The sequence below is a fragment of the Ptychodera flava genome, chromosome 7 (genome assembly GCF_041260155.1).
Source record: "Ptychodera flava strain L36383 chromosome 7, AS_Pfla_20210202, whole genome shotgun sequence".
Taxonomy (NCBI): Eukaryota; Metazoa; Hemichordata; class Enteropneusta; family Ptychoderidae; genus Ptychodera; species Ptychodera flava.
The window spans coordinates 18,777,895-18,798,012 of NC_091934.1; the positions used below are offsets into that span (position 1 = coordinate 18,777,895).

At 39.7% G+C, this 20,118-nt stretch overlaps 3 protein-coding genes across 3 annotated transcripts; all 3 read right to left on the minus strand.

Moving 5' to 3' along the window:
* Positions 1 to 988: 988 nt before the first annotated feature.
* Positions 989 to 2,702, minus strand: LOC139136145 (fucolectin-like). The gene is made up of 3 exons (XM_070703906.1): positions 2,684 to 2,702; positions 1,804 to 2,045; positions 989 to 1,330 (listed from the first exon to the last, which is right to left on the minus strand). Exons 1-3 carry the CDS (start codon positions 2,700 to 2,702, stop codon positions 1,253 to 1,255), a joined length of 339 nt encoding a protein of 112 aa, XP_070560007.1. The 3' UTR covers positions 989 to 1,252.
* A 2,419-nt stretch (positions 2,703 to 5,121) lies between these two features.
* Positions 5,122 to 6,549, minus strand: LOC139136354 (uncharacterized transmembrane protein DDB_G0289901-like). Its single transcript, XM_070704079.1, has one exon. The coding sequence runs from the start codon at positions 6,547 to 6,549 to the stop codon at positions 5,122 to 5,124; it is 1,428 nt and encodes a 475-aa protein (XP_070560180.1).
* An 8,628-nt stretch (positions 6,550 to 15,177) lies between these two features.
* On the minus strand, positions 15,178 to 18,766 carry LOC139136943 (uncharacterized). The gene is made up of 2 exons (XM_070704814.1): positions 18,627 to 18,766; positions 15,178 to 17,749 (listed from the first exon to the last, which is right to left on the minus strand). The coding sequence occupies exon 2, from the start codon at positions 17,575 to 17,577 to the stop codon at positions 16,162 to 16,164; it is 1,416 nt and encodes a 471-aa protein (XP_070560915.1). The 5' UTR covers positions 17,578 to 17,749; positions 18,627 to 18,766; the 3' UTR covers positions 15,178 to 16,161.
* Between the last annotated feature and the right edge of the window lie 1,352 nt (positions 18,767 to 20,118).

Genomic DNA, 20,118 nt, shown 5'->3' on the forward strand with positions numbered 1-20,118 from the left:
TATATGCTTGATATTTGCAAGCTATTATCAGCCATTATAAATCATATCATCCATTTAGAAAATATGTTTTATCATTCTGCAAATAGGCGACTGTCTGTATATTTAATCAGCTTCTTAACTAGCCATTTTTCTCAACATTTTCATGAGATCCGCCAGCTAAAATACCTATACACTCTCACGAATTCCTCTTAACTACGAATTGTATTTTGAGAATACCATAAACCAAGTTCCATCACATTGGGATTAGAACTCTATTTTAAGAGGCCAATTATCTGCAGAATAGAGGGAAAAGGTCAATGTGTAAACGTATACGGGTCATTCATGTACTGGAGTACGTAAAATAACCATGTCTTCTACCGATAACTGAGGCCAAGATACTGTTACAGTATTCATCAGCATGGATCAGCAAAAAAGTGGTTACTGTCATAGCATCCTTGCAGTACGAAAGAGTCAGTAAATTTTCGATCGGTGTCGAACTCACAACGTACGCATCCAGTCACCTAGCGAAGATTATCACAGTCAAAACCACTCGGCCAAACCCAACACAAAGACGGTTACCTATTTTTCGCAGACTGATATTGTGACAACCCACAAGCCCTCCAAAAGTTATTTTAACATTGAACGCAATGATCGATGAGACGAATACGGAGTACAACGTATTTTTGGTAAGTACTTTGTCCTATATGCAAATCTTCCAGTATAACATGTATAACATGAACCGGGAAGATGACTACATCCAATCAGATATTAAGCCCTCCCAAACGTAAGAATTTGCAGAATTGCTGGTGTGTGGTGTCTGTCAGTGTTTTCAAATTTACTAATAGTAACATAAGGAAGGGTTTCAAATTTTGAAGTGATTGTTCTGCTGTGCCCTTCCATATGCTTTACGAAAATCACCGTCGTAGGAAAAACATTGAAATAGATTAAGTCAATCGATCGGTGAAATTATGCACAAATATCAAATATTTTTTGCGATGAATAGGTTTTGATCTTTTATTCAAAGAAAAGCCAATAAAGGGGAAAATATGTGTATCAATTCAACACTGATGACAGCATCGAATATTCATAATCACATCTATAACTAAACCTTCATGCTTGTGTTTGGCCCTTTAACCAGCCATAACCTCAACTTCACACAAATGCAACATCTGTTCCTTGTCGATGAGTTGGATAGAGACATAGCGCCCTCTCATTGGAGTCTCGCAACCGCATCTTATAGGGATGGTCTCATCTCTGGACAACTTGCCAAGGATCATCCTTCCACAAATGGGAGTTTCTTCGAAGTTTGAGCTATCGCCGACACAGATCTGTGCATTCTTGATACGATGAGCTGAAAATTAGTATATGTAACTTCTGATTATTTATTGTCATGAAGACGACACATCGGATATACGCGCTTATGGGTTTTGTTTTGACTCTTTCTACAGCATTCTAACTATCTATGCAAAATCAATATAAATTATAACACTATCATAATCTTGTTTTAGCTGAGATTTTAGTTACAATCTTTAACTTATTTGAAGTGCCTTCCAGTGGTGAAGCTGTGTGCCTGAGCAGTCAGCTATAACGACCTGTCTACCTCTACATGCTATGTTTGCTTGGGAAGAGTCAGGCTTTTCTTAGTAGGCTATATCAGCCATTTTGAAAATGACACAGTGGAAATATCATTCACAACAAAATCTTTTGCGGCGATAATACGTGACCCAAAGGATCCTCTTCTCGTTCTGAAATAGAAATACACAATGCTGTTGTGGATTCTCGCCCATGCCTTGAAACAAGTCTATTAAAGTTTAAATGACTTACTACAGCAATCCTGCCTGTTGTGATAACAACTTCATAGATGTCATATGTCCTTCCCAAATCCACTTGCCAGTATGGCTCGAATTCATCATCAGTCCAAGTGCAGGAGTTACCGCTTTTCAAGTCGCTGTCCTTGTTTCCATCCACAGCCTTCTCGGACCCTCCATCCTTTTTCGGTTTGTCTGAACTCTGAAAGGTTGGTTGGCCCTCGGCGACGTTGCGGAGTGGTACAGGGTATTCGCAGGCTGCAATATACAAAAGGTACATGAAACAGATGAATCAAACTGTTGTATTCGCGGTAAGCTCGGCAAGTGGAGGAAAGTTTGTTCGCTTTCCTGTCAAGAGGCCTTCACATTCCATACAACAGCAATACAAAATGGCAATTAACAAACACTATTTTACCGTCAAAAGAACAGAAAACCCTAATTTATCATGTTTTTGCAGAACCTCTTACGTTTGGTATATTTTAATTGACAATAAAATCTATTATGCCCGTTTGATCCGTGGATTTATACATAAACAAGGGCCAATTTCCCACAATACATTTTTATCGACGTTGTGTGCGTTCTTCTCACAACACCCTAAATTTACTGAAATAAAATAACACGAACAATCGTAAACTGGAGTGACGCACTTAAACTTTAAACAACATGAGAGATGAGGATATACGATAAAATGTTTTTTCCCCCTCATCATTTCATGAAAGCATTGACACCATAATACATCTCGACATATTTCGAGAAATTGTAAAGTATATTACATTTAACTTTCAACATGATAATCACCACTGCAACCATTACAAAACAACAATAATGTTCATGCATAGTGATGGTAAGATTCGTAATAATCATAACAATACCGATAACAACGATAAAATACGTACGTGCTAATGTTGGAATCATCGTTGCTAAAGAAAGAGAGAAAGTGGAGCATGATTACAGGTGTTGATAAATTGATTGCTGATTAATAGTATAATGGACTGTTTCAATTACACATTGGTCTTCCGTGTTCTCAATGCTTCATGCATATTGATAGTTGATCATATCAACAAGTTTATACGACAGGATCTTCCACAATTTACAAAATCTGTTTTGAAATGTCAAGTTAAGTATACATTCAGCTAACTAGTTCAAAGGTATATGAAAGGGAAATGTTTAGGTTGCATTTTTATAGACTAAAAGTACCGCATCCACAACATTTTATAATTATATCGCTGCGCATTCCATAATATTTCACATAAGTGTAATGGAAAGTCTAATAGATCACACTCCTGTACATCGCAAATGTCGAGAAGTAAATCATATTGTGTAACCCAACGTTCTGCAGGAATTATACTGGAAAAAACAAGAACTGATGAACTAAAGTATACTTACTCTCTCCAACTGTTGACACCAGTAGAGGTAAAAGAGAGAAAGTATCGTATGTTAAGATCGTTGGGAAATCTTTTGGGCGACAGGAAGACGATTCCTGTGCAAGACATCAAAGAAATTTTTCTGTCGACTATCATTTTTTCTCCATCTGTTTGCATGTCTGTCAATTCACCTCAAGAGTTTCAAAAGAACTGGTGGTAAAATTTTGCAATAATCCATGTCATAAGCGGGTATACAAGGCGCGACACAGAGCACGGGCCAATAGACGAATGTTGCGACGGGCGATATGTACCCTCGGGGAGTCAATCTTATTGATTCATATCGACATTTGTACCCATGGCATTAAAAGCTTTTTAATCCGTACGTTTAGCACTAGGAAACCGGAGGAAGGTTCAGAAATGGATGTACAACTTTCAAAATATGCAGGTTCATTAAATACATATTTGATAGGTTGTGAAATGGGCAACTATTGTATAGATTTCTTTGGTATTAGTAAATTAATCCTTGGTATGTTACTCTGACCTACATTTGTTTAAAATAGCATTACATTTGCCTATGTAAGTTTTTATTACTTTACTTAAAAATAATAATCTCCTTCTCTGCTGCCACTTGTCGAAAATATCTAGTTATGTGATTTGTTTGGTTTGATCTGATTCAAGTTCGTCCAGGTTTGTAATCACATGAAGATGAAGAATATGAGAATGCAAGACATGTGTAATCCGCTACGTACCATGAAGAGTGGTTGGCTGTTCAGTGGGTGGTGGTCTGGTAGGTGGCGGTGGAGGTGCTTCGGTTGGCTTTGGTGGCGGCGGCGGTGGTGGTGCATCAGTTTGTGGCACTTAGGACAAAGAAAAAATAATATTGTAAAATGAAAGAGATAAACTTGTATTGGATTCTTCAAAATATACTCAACAATTTTAAGAATGTTGGGACTGACGAATGTGACTGAGCATTCAGATTAAATATTTTTCAAAACATCGTCGACCAGGCTGTGTAGGTAGTTCCCATGTGCGACCTGCAAACAATTACTACTTGTAATAATTTGTTAATGTGGTTTTTATTTGGGGACAATACTGGTCACCTTTATCGGCATAATGGGTGATATTTAATTATACTTCAAGCATTTTACAGTAGTTCGTCAATACAATTTCAAAGGCATTTCCCGTGTCAAATACTAGGCAGAGGGCTATGTCCCATAATGGGCGACATCCAATCATGTTACTCTCATTATATATACTAGGTGGTTTCAATCGACAAGTAGGCACAAACATAACGATTACATTTCAATTTAGTGTCGAACAAAATATTCTCTTGACTGTTTTGTCTATCACTGATTAAACCATAGTTTGTTGAACAGCTCCAAACATAGCTTGTGATAGGTTTTCCCTTTTTATGTGGTTGTTTATTATTAAACAAACTCTCTACTGCAAAGAGAACACACGGAGAAAAGTTACGGTTACAAAACGGTTCACTATGCAATGAGTAATTTCTGTGAAAGCCAAATATTTATTCAAACATCCCTTGCAACTGTAGCATACGGAGCTCAACCTCCTGACTGTAGTATTCTATATGAAAAACTTGCTAATTGTAACCTGAAATTATTCAGTGATGTTTTAATATTATTCTATACAATCCCTGTAGCTTTTAAACATTGTCATTTCAGAATGTAATTTGTCATTTCATGTGGTCCGGTCTTCATATATTATATGATTGCAAGACACAGTGTATGTCAGTCTTTGAGTGTTTTATTCTTTGCCCTTTGCATAATAACATTAAGGAGATGAATGTACATTTAAATTTCTCACCTGGGCGAACAGGGTAAATTGGTCTTGGATTGTAAGGTCCTCCCCCCATGACCTCCCCCGTGACCATGGTCAGGACTTCCACCCTTGTGAGAACCCCCTCCATGATGAGATCCTCCATGATGAGATCCCCCACCATTACTTGGTCTTTAGCCATGGGACCCTCCATCATATCCCCCACCATTGCTTGGTCTTGAGCCATGGGATCCTCCATCGTATCCTCCGCCGTTGCTTGGACTGGAACCATGGGATCCTCCATCGTATCCCCTACCATTACTTGGTCTCGAACCATGGGATCCTCCACCATATCCCCTACCGTTACGTGGTCTTGAGCCATAGGACCCTCCACCGGTACTTCGTCTCGAACCAAAGAACCCTCCACCATTACTTGGCATCGCAAAGGATCCTCCATCGTTACTTGGCATTGAACCAAAGGATCCTCCATCGTTACTTGGCATCGAACCAAAGGATCCTCCATCATTACGAGGCATCGCAAAGGATCCTCCATTACTACTTGGCATCGCAAAAGATCCTCCATCGTTACTTGGCATCGAACCAAATGATCCTCCATCGTTACTTGGCATCGCAAAGGATCCTCCATCCTGACTTGGCATCGCAAAGGATCCTCCATCGTTACTTGGCATCGCAAAGGATCCTCCATCGTTACTTGGCATCGAACCAAAGGATCCTCCACCGTTACTTCGTTTCGAACCAAAGAACCCTCCACCGTTACTTGGCATCGAACCAAAGGATCCTCCATCGTTACTTGGCATCGCAAAGGATCCTCCATCATTACTTGGCATCGCAAAGGATCCACCATCCTTACTTGGCATCGCAAAGGATCCTCCATCGTTACTTGGCATCGCAAAGGATCCACCATCGTTACTTGGCATCGAACCAAAGGATCCTCCACCGTTACTTGGCATCGAACCAAAGGATCCTCCATCGTTACTTGGCATCGAACCAAAGGATCCTCCATCATTACTTGGCATCGAACCAAAGGATCCTCCATCGTTACTTGGCATCGAACCAAAGGATCCTCCATCATTACTTGGCATCGAACCAAATGATCCTCCATCATTACTTGGCATCGAACCAAAGGATCCTCCATCGTTACTTGGCATTGAACCAAAGGATCCTCCATCCTGACTTGGCATCGCAAAGGATCCTCCATCGTTACTTGGCATCGCAAAGGATCCTCCATCGTTACTTGGCATCGCAAAGGATCCACCATCGTTACTTGTCATCGAACCAAAGGATCCTCCATCGTTACTTGGCATCGAACCAAATGATCCACCACCTGTACTTCGTTTTGAACCAAAGAACCCTCCACCGTTACTTGGCATCGAACCAAAGGATCCTCCATCATTACTTGGCATCGAACCAAAGGATCCTCCACCATTACTTGGCATCGAACCAAAGGATCCTCCATCATTACTTGGCATCGAACCAAAGGATCCTCCATCATTACTTGGCATGGAACCAAAGGATCCTCCACCATTACTTGGCATCGAACCAAAGGATCCTCCATCGTTACTTGGCATGGAACCAAAGGATCCTCCATTGTTACTTTGCATTGAACAAAGGATCCTCCATCATTACTTGGCATCGAACCAAAAGATCCTCCACCGTTACTTGGCATCGAACCAAAGGATCCTCCACCGTTACTTGGCATTGAACCAAAGGACCTTCCACCAACACTCGGTCCCGAACCATGGCCTCCGCCACCATGATGTGCAACTGACAACGACAAGAATGCCGCAAAGATGAAGACAATCTTCATGATTTATTCCAAATATTACTGACTTTGTAATCTGTTAGATAGAGGTACTTTATTTCATGTGAGTTATTTTAGAAGCAATCTTTAACCTTGTTTTGTTATAATTCTATATTCAAAATGCAATACATAAAATGAATGGCGATAGTGAAACTTGACACTTGTAGTTGTATTGAATATCATCTCTGATGGCTATTGTACATGCATTTTGAAGATGAAATCCATAATCCTTCTTAAACACATTACAGCAATATCCATAACTTCAAACACGTAATTTCTTATGTGTTATACTTTCATACTTAAAAATGAAAGGTGTTTTCGACAAATTAAATATTGAGAGATCACATATATATGTGATAAGTTCTGGAGAGAATCAAACCAACTTACCGATCCTGTTAGTGCACCAAGTAAAGTTAAATATTTTTACGTACACAGTTCTTTAAATAGCCGACAGTTTTAACTTACAGCGCCAAGTTTTAACAATTCATTTTATCATTGACAATTGGCGGCCCTTTGAAAATGACACACGTGAACCAACAACCCGCAGTTGCCCATATAAGGCGTGTTAAGTTTTTAGATATCTGGCTATATCCATAATTGATAGCTCGACGCCATCACAAGCTGACTTCAGCAAGACAAACCAAAAGTTTGAAAAATGCTCTACATGTACTTCTGATACATGTCACTCCGATATAGGCCACTTAAGAGATTTGGCATGGCTCCTACGCGTTCAAATATATCAAGAGTAAATTCAAAAAAGTGATTACATTCGATTGAAGCTGCAGAATATTTACCAATTATTTCAGATATGCAAGTTTACTTTTCTGACTAAAATCTGCCTTAATTTTCCATTTGTCTTAGGCTCAGTATGCCATGAATGCACTGTCCAAATGTTTGGTTTGTTTTTTCCTATTTTCCAGTATTCGTTTCTGTCTGTCTGTCTGTCTGTCTGTCTGTCTGTCTGTCTGTCCGTCCGTCCGTCCGTCCGTCCGTATGTATGTATGTATGTATGTATGTATGTATGTATGTATGTATGTATGTATGTATGTATGTATGTATGTATGTATGTATGTATGTATGTATGTATGTATGTATGTATGTATGTATGTATGTATGTATGTATGTATGTATGTATGTATATGTGTGTGTGTATGTATGTATGTAGTGCAAAGTAAGACCGATTTAGACAGACATAGTAGATGAGCAGGTGCCATCGATAGAATCTCAAAGAGGATCCATGATGAAGGTACCGCTGATTGTCAAACCTGTAGATCAAATCGATATGGCAGCTTTTAAAGAAACATGAATTGACAGTTTCTGGGGTATTCAAATCGTCACTGTCCGGTAGAATGCTTGTACCTATATCACCCAACTGCCAAGTTCATCTTGCAAACCCATGATAGAGCATTGTTACAGGTCCGCTTTCTCACTGCGAGGGGCCTGTTTGATGTCAAAGGAAATCAAGGCTATCGATGGAAGACGAATTTGACTGTAAGGTACTCCTGGATACACTGGTGACAAAGTCTTATAAAACAGTCAATAGCAAACAACAGCGTATAAAACCACAACAGCTTAAAGATGGTATTAATGGCAAAAGATCATTGAGTTTGTCGCCACTTAACTGTGACCACTGATGGCCGCATTGTTGGTTGAGTCACTAGATATAAATTTATGTCGATTTCCATTTATAAAATTTCCCGCGCTAATTCCTCATGAGTTTAAAATTGTTGGCTCAATCCTTCGTTGAAGTTCGTCGACAAGTGTATGTGCACGTCGGCATTAGGTGTCTCCCTTGTTTTATTATTTTTTCACGTTTTAGGAATGTTAGTGATTTTGGCCTGTTCGCATACTTTAAACCGATCAATCTTAACATTTAATATGAAATTGACTGCTAACGCTTACGGCATCGACAGTTTTAGCTATTCCCAAAAATCCTAGGGCTAAGATGGTGGAGTAGGAGAGTATGGAAAAAAACAACCTTGGGTAACTTTGCTCATTACGTTACGAATAGTTCAGTGTCGTCTTTATATTTTCACTTATAATTGTGTACCATTTGGTAGGGTATAGGTCATGTATCAACAAACATTTCAGTCTCCCATTTTGTGCTCTCCTGCTCGTATATCATTATGTGATAGAAAAAGCCGCCGACTCTACAGGGCCAAATGCTGATGAGAGAATAAGGCTGACCCCCAATTGCTCAGAGACCCCTTATTGCTTATCTGCATGATATGCTAGGTTATTTCGGGCTGCCTGCTTTTAACATTATTTATGACATGCTCTGAGTTCACAAACAGCAGAAACGAGCCAGTGGAGAGGCGAAAGGTGCACTGGAAGTGAAAATAGGGCATGATAACATTCGAATAACACGTTAGGCGGGAAAATTATAAAATCCGATATTCCCATTTTAAAGGCGCGAGCAGACAATAAGCAAAGAAAAAGTGCAGATTAAAACGCGATTTATACAGTCAGTGACAACAAATTATAAACGCAAGAAGTAGATATTTCACTGCAGTTTAGAGGGAACGTACCACGGGGACAGACATTCGGACTCTCAAAATTTTACAACAATTTTGGTATACCGCTTGTTGGCGCTCATTTTGAAGGCGTTGGAGTAAATAAAGTTTTAAAAAAATCAGCTATTTTTTTAAATCGAAAGTAATTTTTCCAATAGCCTTAACACATGGATGCCGACCATTATAAATTTTAAGTGTTGGTAAATATAAGGTAAATTGTTTCCTCTTTACAAAATTTTGCAAGGTAATCCCTGGTTATGCATTCTTTATTTCGAGAGGGAATGGTTCCTTGCAAAAGGTTGGGGCAAGACTTGAAGTCAACGTCGACAAGGGAACTACCTACGGTGAATATTGACAGCTTTAGCTTCTGAATGTGAAGCTATCATATTTGCCAAATAAATTGTCTACATATGCTATGTTACATACGTTTGAAATAATAATAGTATACCAAGGGAGAACGATACGATGTAATCTTCGATAGTTAACTTATAAGCAGTGGTGGGGCAGACAATTTGTCAAGCTGCAGTTCGGTTACCAAGAGGGAACTAAAATACAAATAGGCGAACAGCAAATATGCATGCTGACCGTAAAATATATATAGGGTCACCTCACTGAGTAACGTGTGCCTTCATCCTGCACAATTGCTCTCCCAATGTACTCAGAAACAGCGTCAGTTTTGACATTTTCTCGACATGATTAAAACTGCAGTTGCACCTAATAGAAAACCCGAAATTCCAAATCATGAAGTTTTGATCCCTATCCCTATCCCACAAAAGGGCCTTTCGTGCATGACAAACCAAACTTTGAAGAAACACAGCATACAATCACCCTCAATATGGTACCCCTAATTAACCAATCACTTTCATAACCCTTTCACCACCATGGTTTGTCCCAAATCCATTGTTTTCTATGGTAAAGTTGGACCTGTACACAGGGAACTGGGGGTGAAAGGGTTAAGTGGAATGCTCCTCGGGGACAGATGTTCAGACTCATACAATTCATTTCTGGTCTGGGGGCTTATTTTGAAGCTCATGGAGATAGTAAATTTTGAATTTCAAATATCGGTATTATGTAAGGTGGCCCAAACTTTGTACGGCGACTCTTGATATTAATATTTCATTGGATTAGAATATAGTTGAAACTTTAATTAAGGAACGTTTGACAAAAAGTTTACGTCGTTCAGTTTCGAGGCGATAGACATTCGATTATTTCAGGATCGACGCAGTTATAATTTCACATTTTAATGTTGTATCGACTGAGTAATTTCAACCTAAAAATAAAAATGCGTTTTGTGAATTTATTTGAAAGAATGTGCGGGTATGAAGTGATAGAAAACGAACTATGTTATATTATTAAGGTCAACCGTCCAGGAAAAGTTGTTCAAAAAGTAGAATGCTACTATCTAAAGATTGAAGAAAAATCTTCGACCTTCACGATTTAGATATACACCCGCCGTTCTTGCGCCTTTTTTCATATCAATAATACACACCTACTTTCTCTGTACCCATCTTGCCTTCTTTTTCCACATCTTTGTAAAACAATGCTAGGTTATATTCTGTATAGAGTTTTTTCAAATATTGACAAACAAAGAATACTTGAGGTAGCGCGCGACTCGAAAGTAGGAGTCCAACTTTGGAAAACTTTCCTCAGAGCAACTTTTAGCCATTCTCTTTCAAATCAAGATAACAAGTCATCGTTGATGACACAGTCCCCACTTGTTAATGGGTACTTTGATTACATGTCCTCAGAGAGGAGAGTCCTCTTCATTAATTAGGTCTGTGATAAAATACTTTGATACAGATAGCGCTCAATGGCCAAGAATGACCTACATACAAGAAAGACCTACATATGTATGACATAGGTTAATGTCCTTGTACCAACTTTGAATAAAATTGGTTGAGATATGCCTGAGTATTATGGCTCTGTACATGAAAAAATCGTAACAAAATGGCCGCACGGCAGCCATATTGGATCGTATCACAAAACAAATTGACCTGCATATGTATGACATTAGTCAATCTCCTTGTACCAACTTTGAATAAATTCGCTTGATACATGTCTGAGTATTATGGCTCTTTACATGAAAACATCGTAATAAAATGGCTGCCTAGCGGCCATATTGGATCGTATCACAAAACAAATAGACGTACATATGTATGACATAGGTCAATGTCTTGTACCAACTTGGAATGAAATCGGTTGAGATATGCCTGAGTTTTGGCTCTATACATGAAAAAATTGTAATAAAATGGCCGCCTGGCGGCCATATTGGATCGTATCACAAAACAAATCAACGTGCATATCTATGACATTGGTCAATGTCCTTGTACCAACTTTGAATAAAATTGGTTGAAACATGTCTGAGTTATGGCTCTGTACATGAAAAATTGTAATAAAATGGCCGCACAGCAGCCATATTGGATCGTATCACATAACAAATTGACATGCATATGTATGACAGTAGTCAATCTCCTTGTACCAACTTTGAATAAATTCGCTTGATACATGTCTGAGTATTATGGCTCTGTACATGAAAACATCGTAATAAAATGGCTGCCTAGCGGCCATATTGGATCGTATCACAAAACAAATAGACGTACATATGTATGACATAGGTCAATGTCCTTGTACCAACTTGGAATGAAATCGGTTGAGATATGCCTGAGTTTTGGCTCTATACATGAAAAAATTGTAATAAAATGGCCGCCTGGCGGCCATATTGGATCGTATCACAAAACAAATCGACGTGCATATCTATGACATTGGTCAATGTCCTTGTACCAACTTTGAATAAAATTGGTTGAAACATGTCTGAGTTATGGCTCTGTACATGAAAATATCGTAATAAAATGGCCGCCTGGCGGCCATATTGGATCGTATCACAAAAAAAATCGACGTGCATCTGTATGACATATGAAGTAATCCTTGTACCAAGTTTGAATGAAATCGCTCCTTGCATCTCTGAGATATCTGCGTGAACGGACGCAGGCACGCACGGACATGACCAAACATATAAGTCCCCCTGGACGGTGTCCGTGGGGACTAAAAATCGCGGACAATAGCGAGAAATGTTGTTTTCTGAAAACAATGTCAATAATTTACCGATTTTTGAAATTCAAAATGACCGTCATCCCTGACTGAACTCTATAAGGAAAAGTTTCATTTTCGGTTTTCACAAAAATAATCCGCTGAAAACTACTTTGCTTAATTACTCGACGAGCAATTAAAAGCGGACTAGCGGCATCGGCACATGTATGGAAAGGTTCGTAGCGGATTTGTTCGTAGTGTAAATGTTTTCTCTTTTTGTCACCATTACTCTTAAATGTAAATACGCTTTTAGTTTTTTACGAGTCCATTCATAATTTATCGTGGTTCAGAAAATGTCATATCAAAAGATACGCATGCAAAAAGATGCTGGTAACATTTTTCTGATTATTTACAACCCCCTGAGGCTGATTCTATCCAAAGAAGGGTCACCAGCTACATAAATTATACGCGGCCACGTGGCACTCTCCAAAGAACGACTACAGTGTCACATATCTATACTGATCGCAGAGGTGAATTCAAGTATTGCTGTGCATCAACGAACTTTCCCATGAGAAAATATGAATTTAGTGAATTAGTAAATCTCCGGAGCTTTTCATCACGCGTCAGAGAGTAGAACGAGAAGTTGTAGTAGATACACAAAACAAAACCATCTAAAAATTAGACAAGAGTTGCCGCTATAAATGGAGTAAGGTCACTCTTGGGTCATGTAAAGGGTCTATTCTCACCCATAAATCCGAGTTGTTTGCTGAAAAGGCCATTGTATACTGTTCAGTTTGTGTTCTATTAAAAGTGACCACGTGTGGCTTCCACGGTTCCAGTGCCAATGTATAGAAAGAGGGTCTCACAAGTTGTTTTCAGTACAGTTATAAACAGTTGTCATTTAGTCTTCTAACTTTAAGCTTAAACTTTTGAATTTCCATCTCTACAGAATGCTAAAAATCGATGATGGGCTGTTTCATAAATCCTAAACATTATGTATTGGAAAAATCGGCTCACTGTAATTTTTGTACTGCTCTAAAAAGTAAAATAAATGTAATTTCTCTTGAAACATAGTCATAGAACAATAAAACGCTGGAGCAGTTCCATGTGATCTGGGTTGATGCCTACGGGTGTGAGAAATTCAAAGTACCTGTATGTTTGTGTATTGTGTACTTAACAATAAATACACGATAGAGATTGTCTTTATCCATACAATTTATTTTTCGCGACATTTTATTAAAGAGATGATCCAACTAATATTTCATATCAATCAGAGAGAGAGAGAGAGAAGAGAGAGAGACAGAGAGAGACAGAGAGACAGAGACAGAGATTCGTTTCGCTTTCCCTTTATGTCCCCAAATCCCTGTATATGCACCAACATACCCTTGATGTTTTCAAATCCCCGTCAATTCCCGGCTACAGAGGTGTTTATGAATGCAGCCTTAGGTTACCATAACAGTCCTTGAAAATTTATCTTACAATTAATTTACATAAATTAAAACCTGAAAGGCATGTCCACAGAAATTTCGAGTAGCTAAAGCTTTACATGTAGATATTCTCAATAACCGAACGGGGTGCCAGGGCTCTACAGAACGAATGCCAATGGTATGCAAGCAATGATCCGTTGATCGATTCTTAGCTTAGTAACGTCGCGACTCCGGTCGTACGGCTCAATGCGGATGTCGTCCCTGGCCACCTGAAAGCTATACCTAAACGTAAGTTCAACAGAATAAATAAATAGCGTATGGTATTCGGATAAGCAATATATAGAAGACTCAAACCACAAAGTCATTATACGACCGACCAAAATTTTCTTCATCATATAAAAATTTGTAAACTCTTCATCAGAATCGAACCTACAGCGTAGGGCTAGCGAAGACAGCCGCTGTCAACTGTATAGCCTGAACTCTGCAACGCTCGCTGTGGTATCGTCGGGAGTCGACAACAGACTTTCCGGGATCGGAATTGACGAGGTGACACCAGCAGAGACCGGCGACGGCAGCGTTGTGGCCGTAGGCATGCAATGAATGAGGACGTAAACCGGGTGTCATCGAACGAGAAACCCTTCGGGCTCGCCACGATATAAAATTGTGATAGTTTTGAAAGCCACGAAGACACCTGGAAGAACTACTGTTTCGATCATGTCGTTTCATGTACTCCATTGATATATTTGAAAATATTCTAAACAAGTCTGACTACTGCGGCTGTTCGTCGCTAGCCCGGTGAAATCTCTCTACCCGCCGATGACGGACTTGATTTGGCGTTGGCCCGGGCACATCGCCAGTTACAATGATAACAAGTTCATGTGACCGAATCCGTAAGTTTTGGTAAGATGGCTTTCGTGTATCGAAATTTCAGCTTGATGGCATTTATGAATGAAAGTACCATGTGAATCAGTTGCACATACTCCTGAGAGATTGGCCGTTTTTACTCATTACTCCGGGAGAATAAAACACAGATCGCGACAGTAATGTTTCATTCTGTGACAATCCGTGACGATAACATCGCCAGTTTCGCGCGTCGTATCAGCATTCGTGTAAATTGTGCTGCGTCAGACAATCGATTTCTTCTCGTGCATTGACGCAGCACAGATGACACTCATTCTGATACGATACAGGAAGAGGAGATTTGGGTAATAACCTCTTAATTATTGTCCTTTAGCGCATTCATTTAGTCAAGTCAAAATAAACCATGCAAGAATATGCAACCGATAAAAGAGATTTCCATTTTGAGAGTGAAGGTGGTATATTTGTGTACATATATGCCGCTTAACCGATCTAACCGTTGAAAATCAATCTAAGACGATTAGGCTAGAGAAAGAAAAATATTGCTGCTCAGATTTTTTGGCTTAGCTACAGGGTGGCGACCGAATTTTGTTTTCATTTTTTCACAAACGAGCAAAATGTTCCACTGGTTACAAATGACTTGGGAGTCTAGATTTTATAAACTGTCGACAATGATAGATGCATAATATTTTGACAGAAAATATTCTAAGCATTTCCACATGCTAAAAGAAGAAAATAAAAATTTTATCCCAAAAAAATTCCCTGTATTTTCCGCAGTCTAAAACATAATAATTCCAAATTGGCTAAAGTAGAACAATTTACTTATTCTCCCTGGCTTATGGTGGATTTCCTAAAGTCCCACTAGCCCACTAGCCTGTATCTTTCAGCATTATTACTATGATTTCAATTTCAAGCTAAAATAAGGTGTGTGTATACAGTTATTGTCAACTACCCTCTGCCACTGTATATACAATTTTGAACAAGACAGAGATTACACTGCAATTAAATGTTTGCCAAAACATTAAATCGCAGCCCCATGGGGAAAAGCGAAAACGTGGATACTGTGCATGTCTGCGCTAAAATCTTCACATAAACTGCTCAGAGTAGTCCAATATAATGCATAGGGGTGAATGTTTTCAACTGTGACATTGTATGTTCTGTTTCCTTTGAAATATTACCAACTTTTGAAAATGGCAGGAAATCAAAATGACCGTTAAAATTTGAATTTGTCAAATGTTTCACAAAGGAATATGATTTCCTAATGCAGTAAAAGCCCATATCCCTTCCAAGGGTAGAATTCAGAGAAAACCAGGAGAGAATAGGAAGATATTTTGAGGTCAACAAATTTCAAGAGTTACAGCTAGTTGGGCTTTCATGTTTTCTTAAAAGATACATCCTTTATCATTGGGAAATACAAAGAGTATAGACCGTTTTCTCAAATTAGTGTTATTTTAATGTAGGAAAATAATACATGTTGGCAAAGTGACCAATGAGGAAATTTCAAGAAACTTATAACCTGACTCAAGCTCGGAAAGACTTAGTTTGTACTGAAGTAATTGTATTTTAGGGTTGTGTAAACTGCGCATGTCACTGAAAGTCTGCATCAATTGCTCGTATTAGGATAGCAACAATCTCATTTGCGTATTCCTGAGCTTGTGCTTTTGTAGTCACATTAGTATAGTACACTAAACTCCACAACAAGCGCCCGTGAATAGTTGCTACATAATGACAAAATGTTGGGCCCATGAGGGCGTTTTCACACGCACAGTGTCGACTGACGATTTGAAACTTTCGCTCCCTCGACAAGAAATCAAGATTTCCTAAATTCGACATGAAAAACAATGTATCTTCGCGGTATCCGTCAGCAACGTTTTCCATGTAGGGTTTGAGAAATCGCTTCATGCTGTAGTTAGTGTCTTTCATGTGTCTAAAGTGCTTCAGTACAAGTTGCGGTTCTCCGGCTTCTATTTTCTTCAGCGTTTCCTCTCTACACTGTGCCGCAAATTTCCAAAACTCTTCCAATTCGTCACCCTGTGCCGGAACATTCAGGAGCATTTCTATATCAGGTGCGAAATTCGCGAAGGAATGATCAGGCTTGACTGCGGGCTTGCAGTGGCCTCTCATGTTTACAGCAAAACTAACTAAGATCTCGAGGTCTTCAGTAACTTGACCGCCTTGCACAATTTTACACAAAGCTAGGGCGGCAGCCGCTGTTAGGGCTCCGTTAACCGAGGTTCCATTTTTTCTGCAAAGGCTTATGAGCTTGGCTGTTTGTTCGACCCTCAACTCAATCGGTATAAGCCTGGTATCCTTCCGAACATCAGGATTTCTGGACATCACAGCACCAAATTTGGCGATATAGGGATTTTGGGTGTAACCGAATCGTTCAATGTCAAGGGCGACTTGCTGGAAAAAATGCCTCTCCTCCGTCGTTGGGGGCGCCAGTTGCACAGCTGTTTCAACTGAATCGGAAAGGGGGAACTTTTCTTGCTTGACGACCGAGCATGCTTGCTCTCCTACAGTTTCCATGTTGGTCAAAAGCGAGTCAATAAATCGCATGACGGTGTTGCCATCAACAAAGCCTTGGAAAAAAGTGCAGATCATGGTTGTCGAGAATTTTCTATCATCAACATCACCTTCGAGTAGTCGAATCCTCCAGAGAGGGCCATTCATTAAATCGAACTTTCGAGACAGCTCGCCGACGTGTACTGTTTCCCAATCACCTGAAAGCGTTTTGACATCAATGACCTCTTCGTCCATTGGTCGAAAATATCGCTTGCCATCCTCATCGACGATACGCATTCGTAGCATAGCATATGATGCTCTGAGCATGCGCGCACCGTTGACTACCAACTGTTCAGTCACTGGTTCGTCGGCCTGGAGGAAAAACACATACGAACTATTCAGCAGATTCATGTCATGATACTGGGCGAAAGCATCTTCCCATGGAGAAAGTTCTCTCCCTGAGACCACCACTTGTTCGTGATCTTGGCGGTTCGCCATCTTGCCGACCGGCAAGTGTCTGTTGGCAAGCCTGGTCGAGTGCCTCTTTAGTCCAAATAATCTAAGTTGCACGATTGCCGCCTTTATCAACCTTCAAACAAAGCAATCTGGCATCCGAGATGCAGGCAAGGTCACGGCTGCTTACAAGCAGAGCATTTCACATGCGATAATTCTGTAAATGAAAATATAGAACATACGGTATTTAGGAGAGTTGTACTGGGTCTGATAGGGTGCGATAGGTTATTGTAGTTTGTCTTGGAGAGAAGTTGGAATAGAAATGTTGAAGTATTAAAATACTTCTACGTACACTGGGAACACAGGACAGTATGATTTATATATATATATATATATATATATATATATATATATATATATATAATATATATATATATATATATTATAAATTGCTAAAAACGTTTGCTCTCGTATATATATATATATATATATATATATATATATATATATATATATATATATATATATATATATATATATATATATATATTGCTATAAAAGTTTGCTCTCGTAAAGTCCCAAACCGTTAGTTTGCCGTCGATGAACGGTCAAAGGCCCAGTGGCCGGTCAAAGGCCCAGTGGCCGGCCATCAGATCCAGTGGCCGGCCAAAAGATACGTTCATGGGCTCTTGTCCGTGCATGTCCGGCAAACTAACGGTTTGGGACGGCACGAGAGCAAATTTTTTTGCAGTCTGTGAGCATGTGAGCGGTTGAGTTAATCGGGTAGACAGAGATCGGAATCGAGTTGATTTTGGCCGAAAGTGGCCAGAAAAGTAGTTTTTCGTGCGCGGTCCAAATTGAGACAGCATGTCGCCGGTTTTGTCGACTATGGACCTTGGCAGTGCAGTAGTGGGAGGCCTTGTAACGCCGGGAACACACAACATCGTACGCAGTGCTTCTCTGTCACAAGCTCACACTATAATGGGCTATTGTACAACGTGTACAACCACATGGTCACAACACAACCAACCGTCAATCTAATATGTATGGCTTCCCTCCCACCCCTTACGTTTTACACCTTGTTTCACACTTACCGAGGCTCGATCACGAAAGCAAAGAGTGCTGTGTAGGCCGACCAAATGGATTGTTACCACTCGGAGAACGAGCTGTCCAAAGTGGTTGGTCGCGGGGTCGCGGCCTGCATATCGCACCATATCAATGATGGTCACATCATGACCCGGAAGTACAATCGCAATAAACAAACCACGTAGCCGTTCGTCAGTTTTGCTGCTTGTGGAGTGCTCGTCGCGAAGCCTTTACAGTCATACTGAGTCACAGGCGCACGGCGAATTTTAAAATCACTTGTCTATAATTTTAATGTTGAAACATGCGTTTAATTAATAACGATGCAAACGGAAATCATGCCGGCAGCTTTTGACTCACAGTGAACGGCTGTGGCCTCTCCGGCTGTCTTGTATTGTGTAGTGTATGGTAACAATAACACTCACAGTAGCTCTGCATAGCAGGGCTGTGTGTTACCGGCGTTATACTGGTTATACGGCCTCCCACCACGCTGGTAACACCCCCGCAGAGCTATAGTGACAGTAGAGCTGAGCGGCCACAGTCGTGCGCTGGGATAGGCGCTGTTCACTGGATGTCTCAAAACCTGCCCGCATGATTTCCGTTTGCATAGTTATTAACAAAATGCATGTTCAAACATTAAAATTACAGACAAGTGATTTTAAAATACGCCTGTGACGCGCACTGAACATTTCTGTATGGTCTCACATACCTCTGATATACGCACTGTGCGAGATATCGGCGGGGGTTAAGTAGGGGGAATAATCCTGATATTTTCATGGGGATGGTGCCAAAGTTGAAAATACCTATCCATGTATATTCCAAAACATGATCCATTGTTAGATAATTTTCTGTATAAATTTGGGGAATTTTTATCCATATGGGGATATTTCCTTTGTTATCAACCTATTTTTAGGGCTTTTAGGCTATTGGATGAAAAATCAACCCATGTTTGAGGATTTGTTCTTCAAAAACGTGTCTCACGTAGGCAGCATATACCTTTCTGTGATATACATAGACGTCATTTACATTATCATCCCTAAAAATAAAATGACGTTTGTAATTAATCCTACATGTTTTAGTATCTGCGCAAAATGATAAACGTTTATCCACAATTGTCCTCTGCCATTGTGAATACTAAATGTTCAATATAAATACAGTTTTAACTTGACATGTCTAGTCTTGTGTGCCTTGTATTATGTTCCTAGGTTAATTCCTTTTTCTACACTTTTGACATTATCCATACCTGCCCGACTGAATTATTACACTATATCACAGTCCGTGGATAGAGGGACTGTGACTATATGCATAAAATTCTCATTCAAACTGACGTATGAACTTCAATGCAGTTGCAACAGGGGTCATAAACTGCACGTCACAAGTGTCTTGCATTTCTTACTTTCACTGAAGTAACGAAGTCTTACAGCATTGTCTCAATGGCTTCTGATTTGCGAGTTTACTGTGTAAAATGTGACAGTGGAACCTGACTTTATTAATTGCTGATTG

Bases quoted from the DNA above. Each gene is read 5' to 3' on its own strand.
- LOC139136145 (XM_070703906.1), bottom strand. The intron at 1,331-1,803 runs GTAAGTCATTTA...ACTAATTTTCAG, and splicing joins CAACAGGCAGGATTGCTGTA to CTCATCGTATCAAGAATGCA.
- LOC139136943 (XM_070704814.1), bottom strand. From the start codon at position 17,577: ATGGCGAACCGCCAAGATCACGAACAAGTGGTGGTCTCAGGGAGAGAA.
- LOC139136354 (XM_070704079.1), bottom strand. From the start codon at position 6,549: ATGCAAAGTAACAATGGAGGATCCTTTGGTTCCATGCCAAGTAACGAT.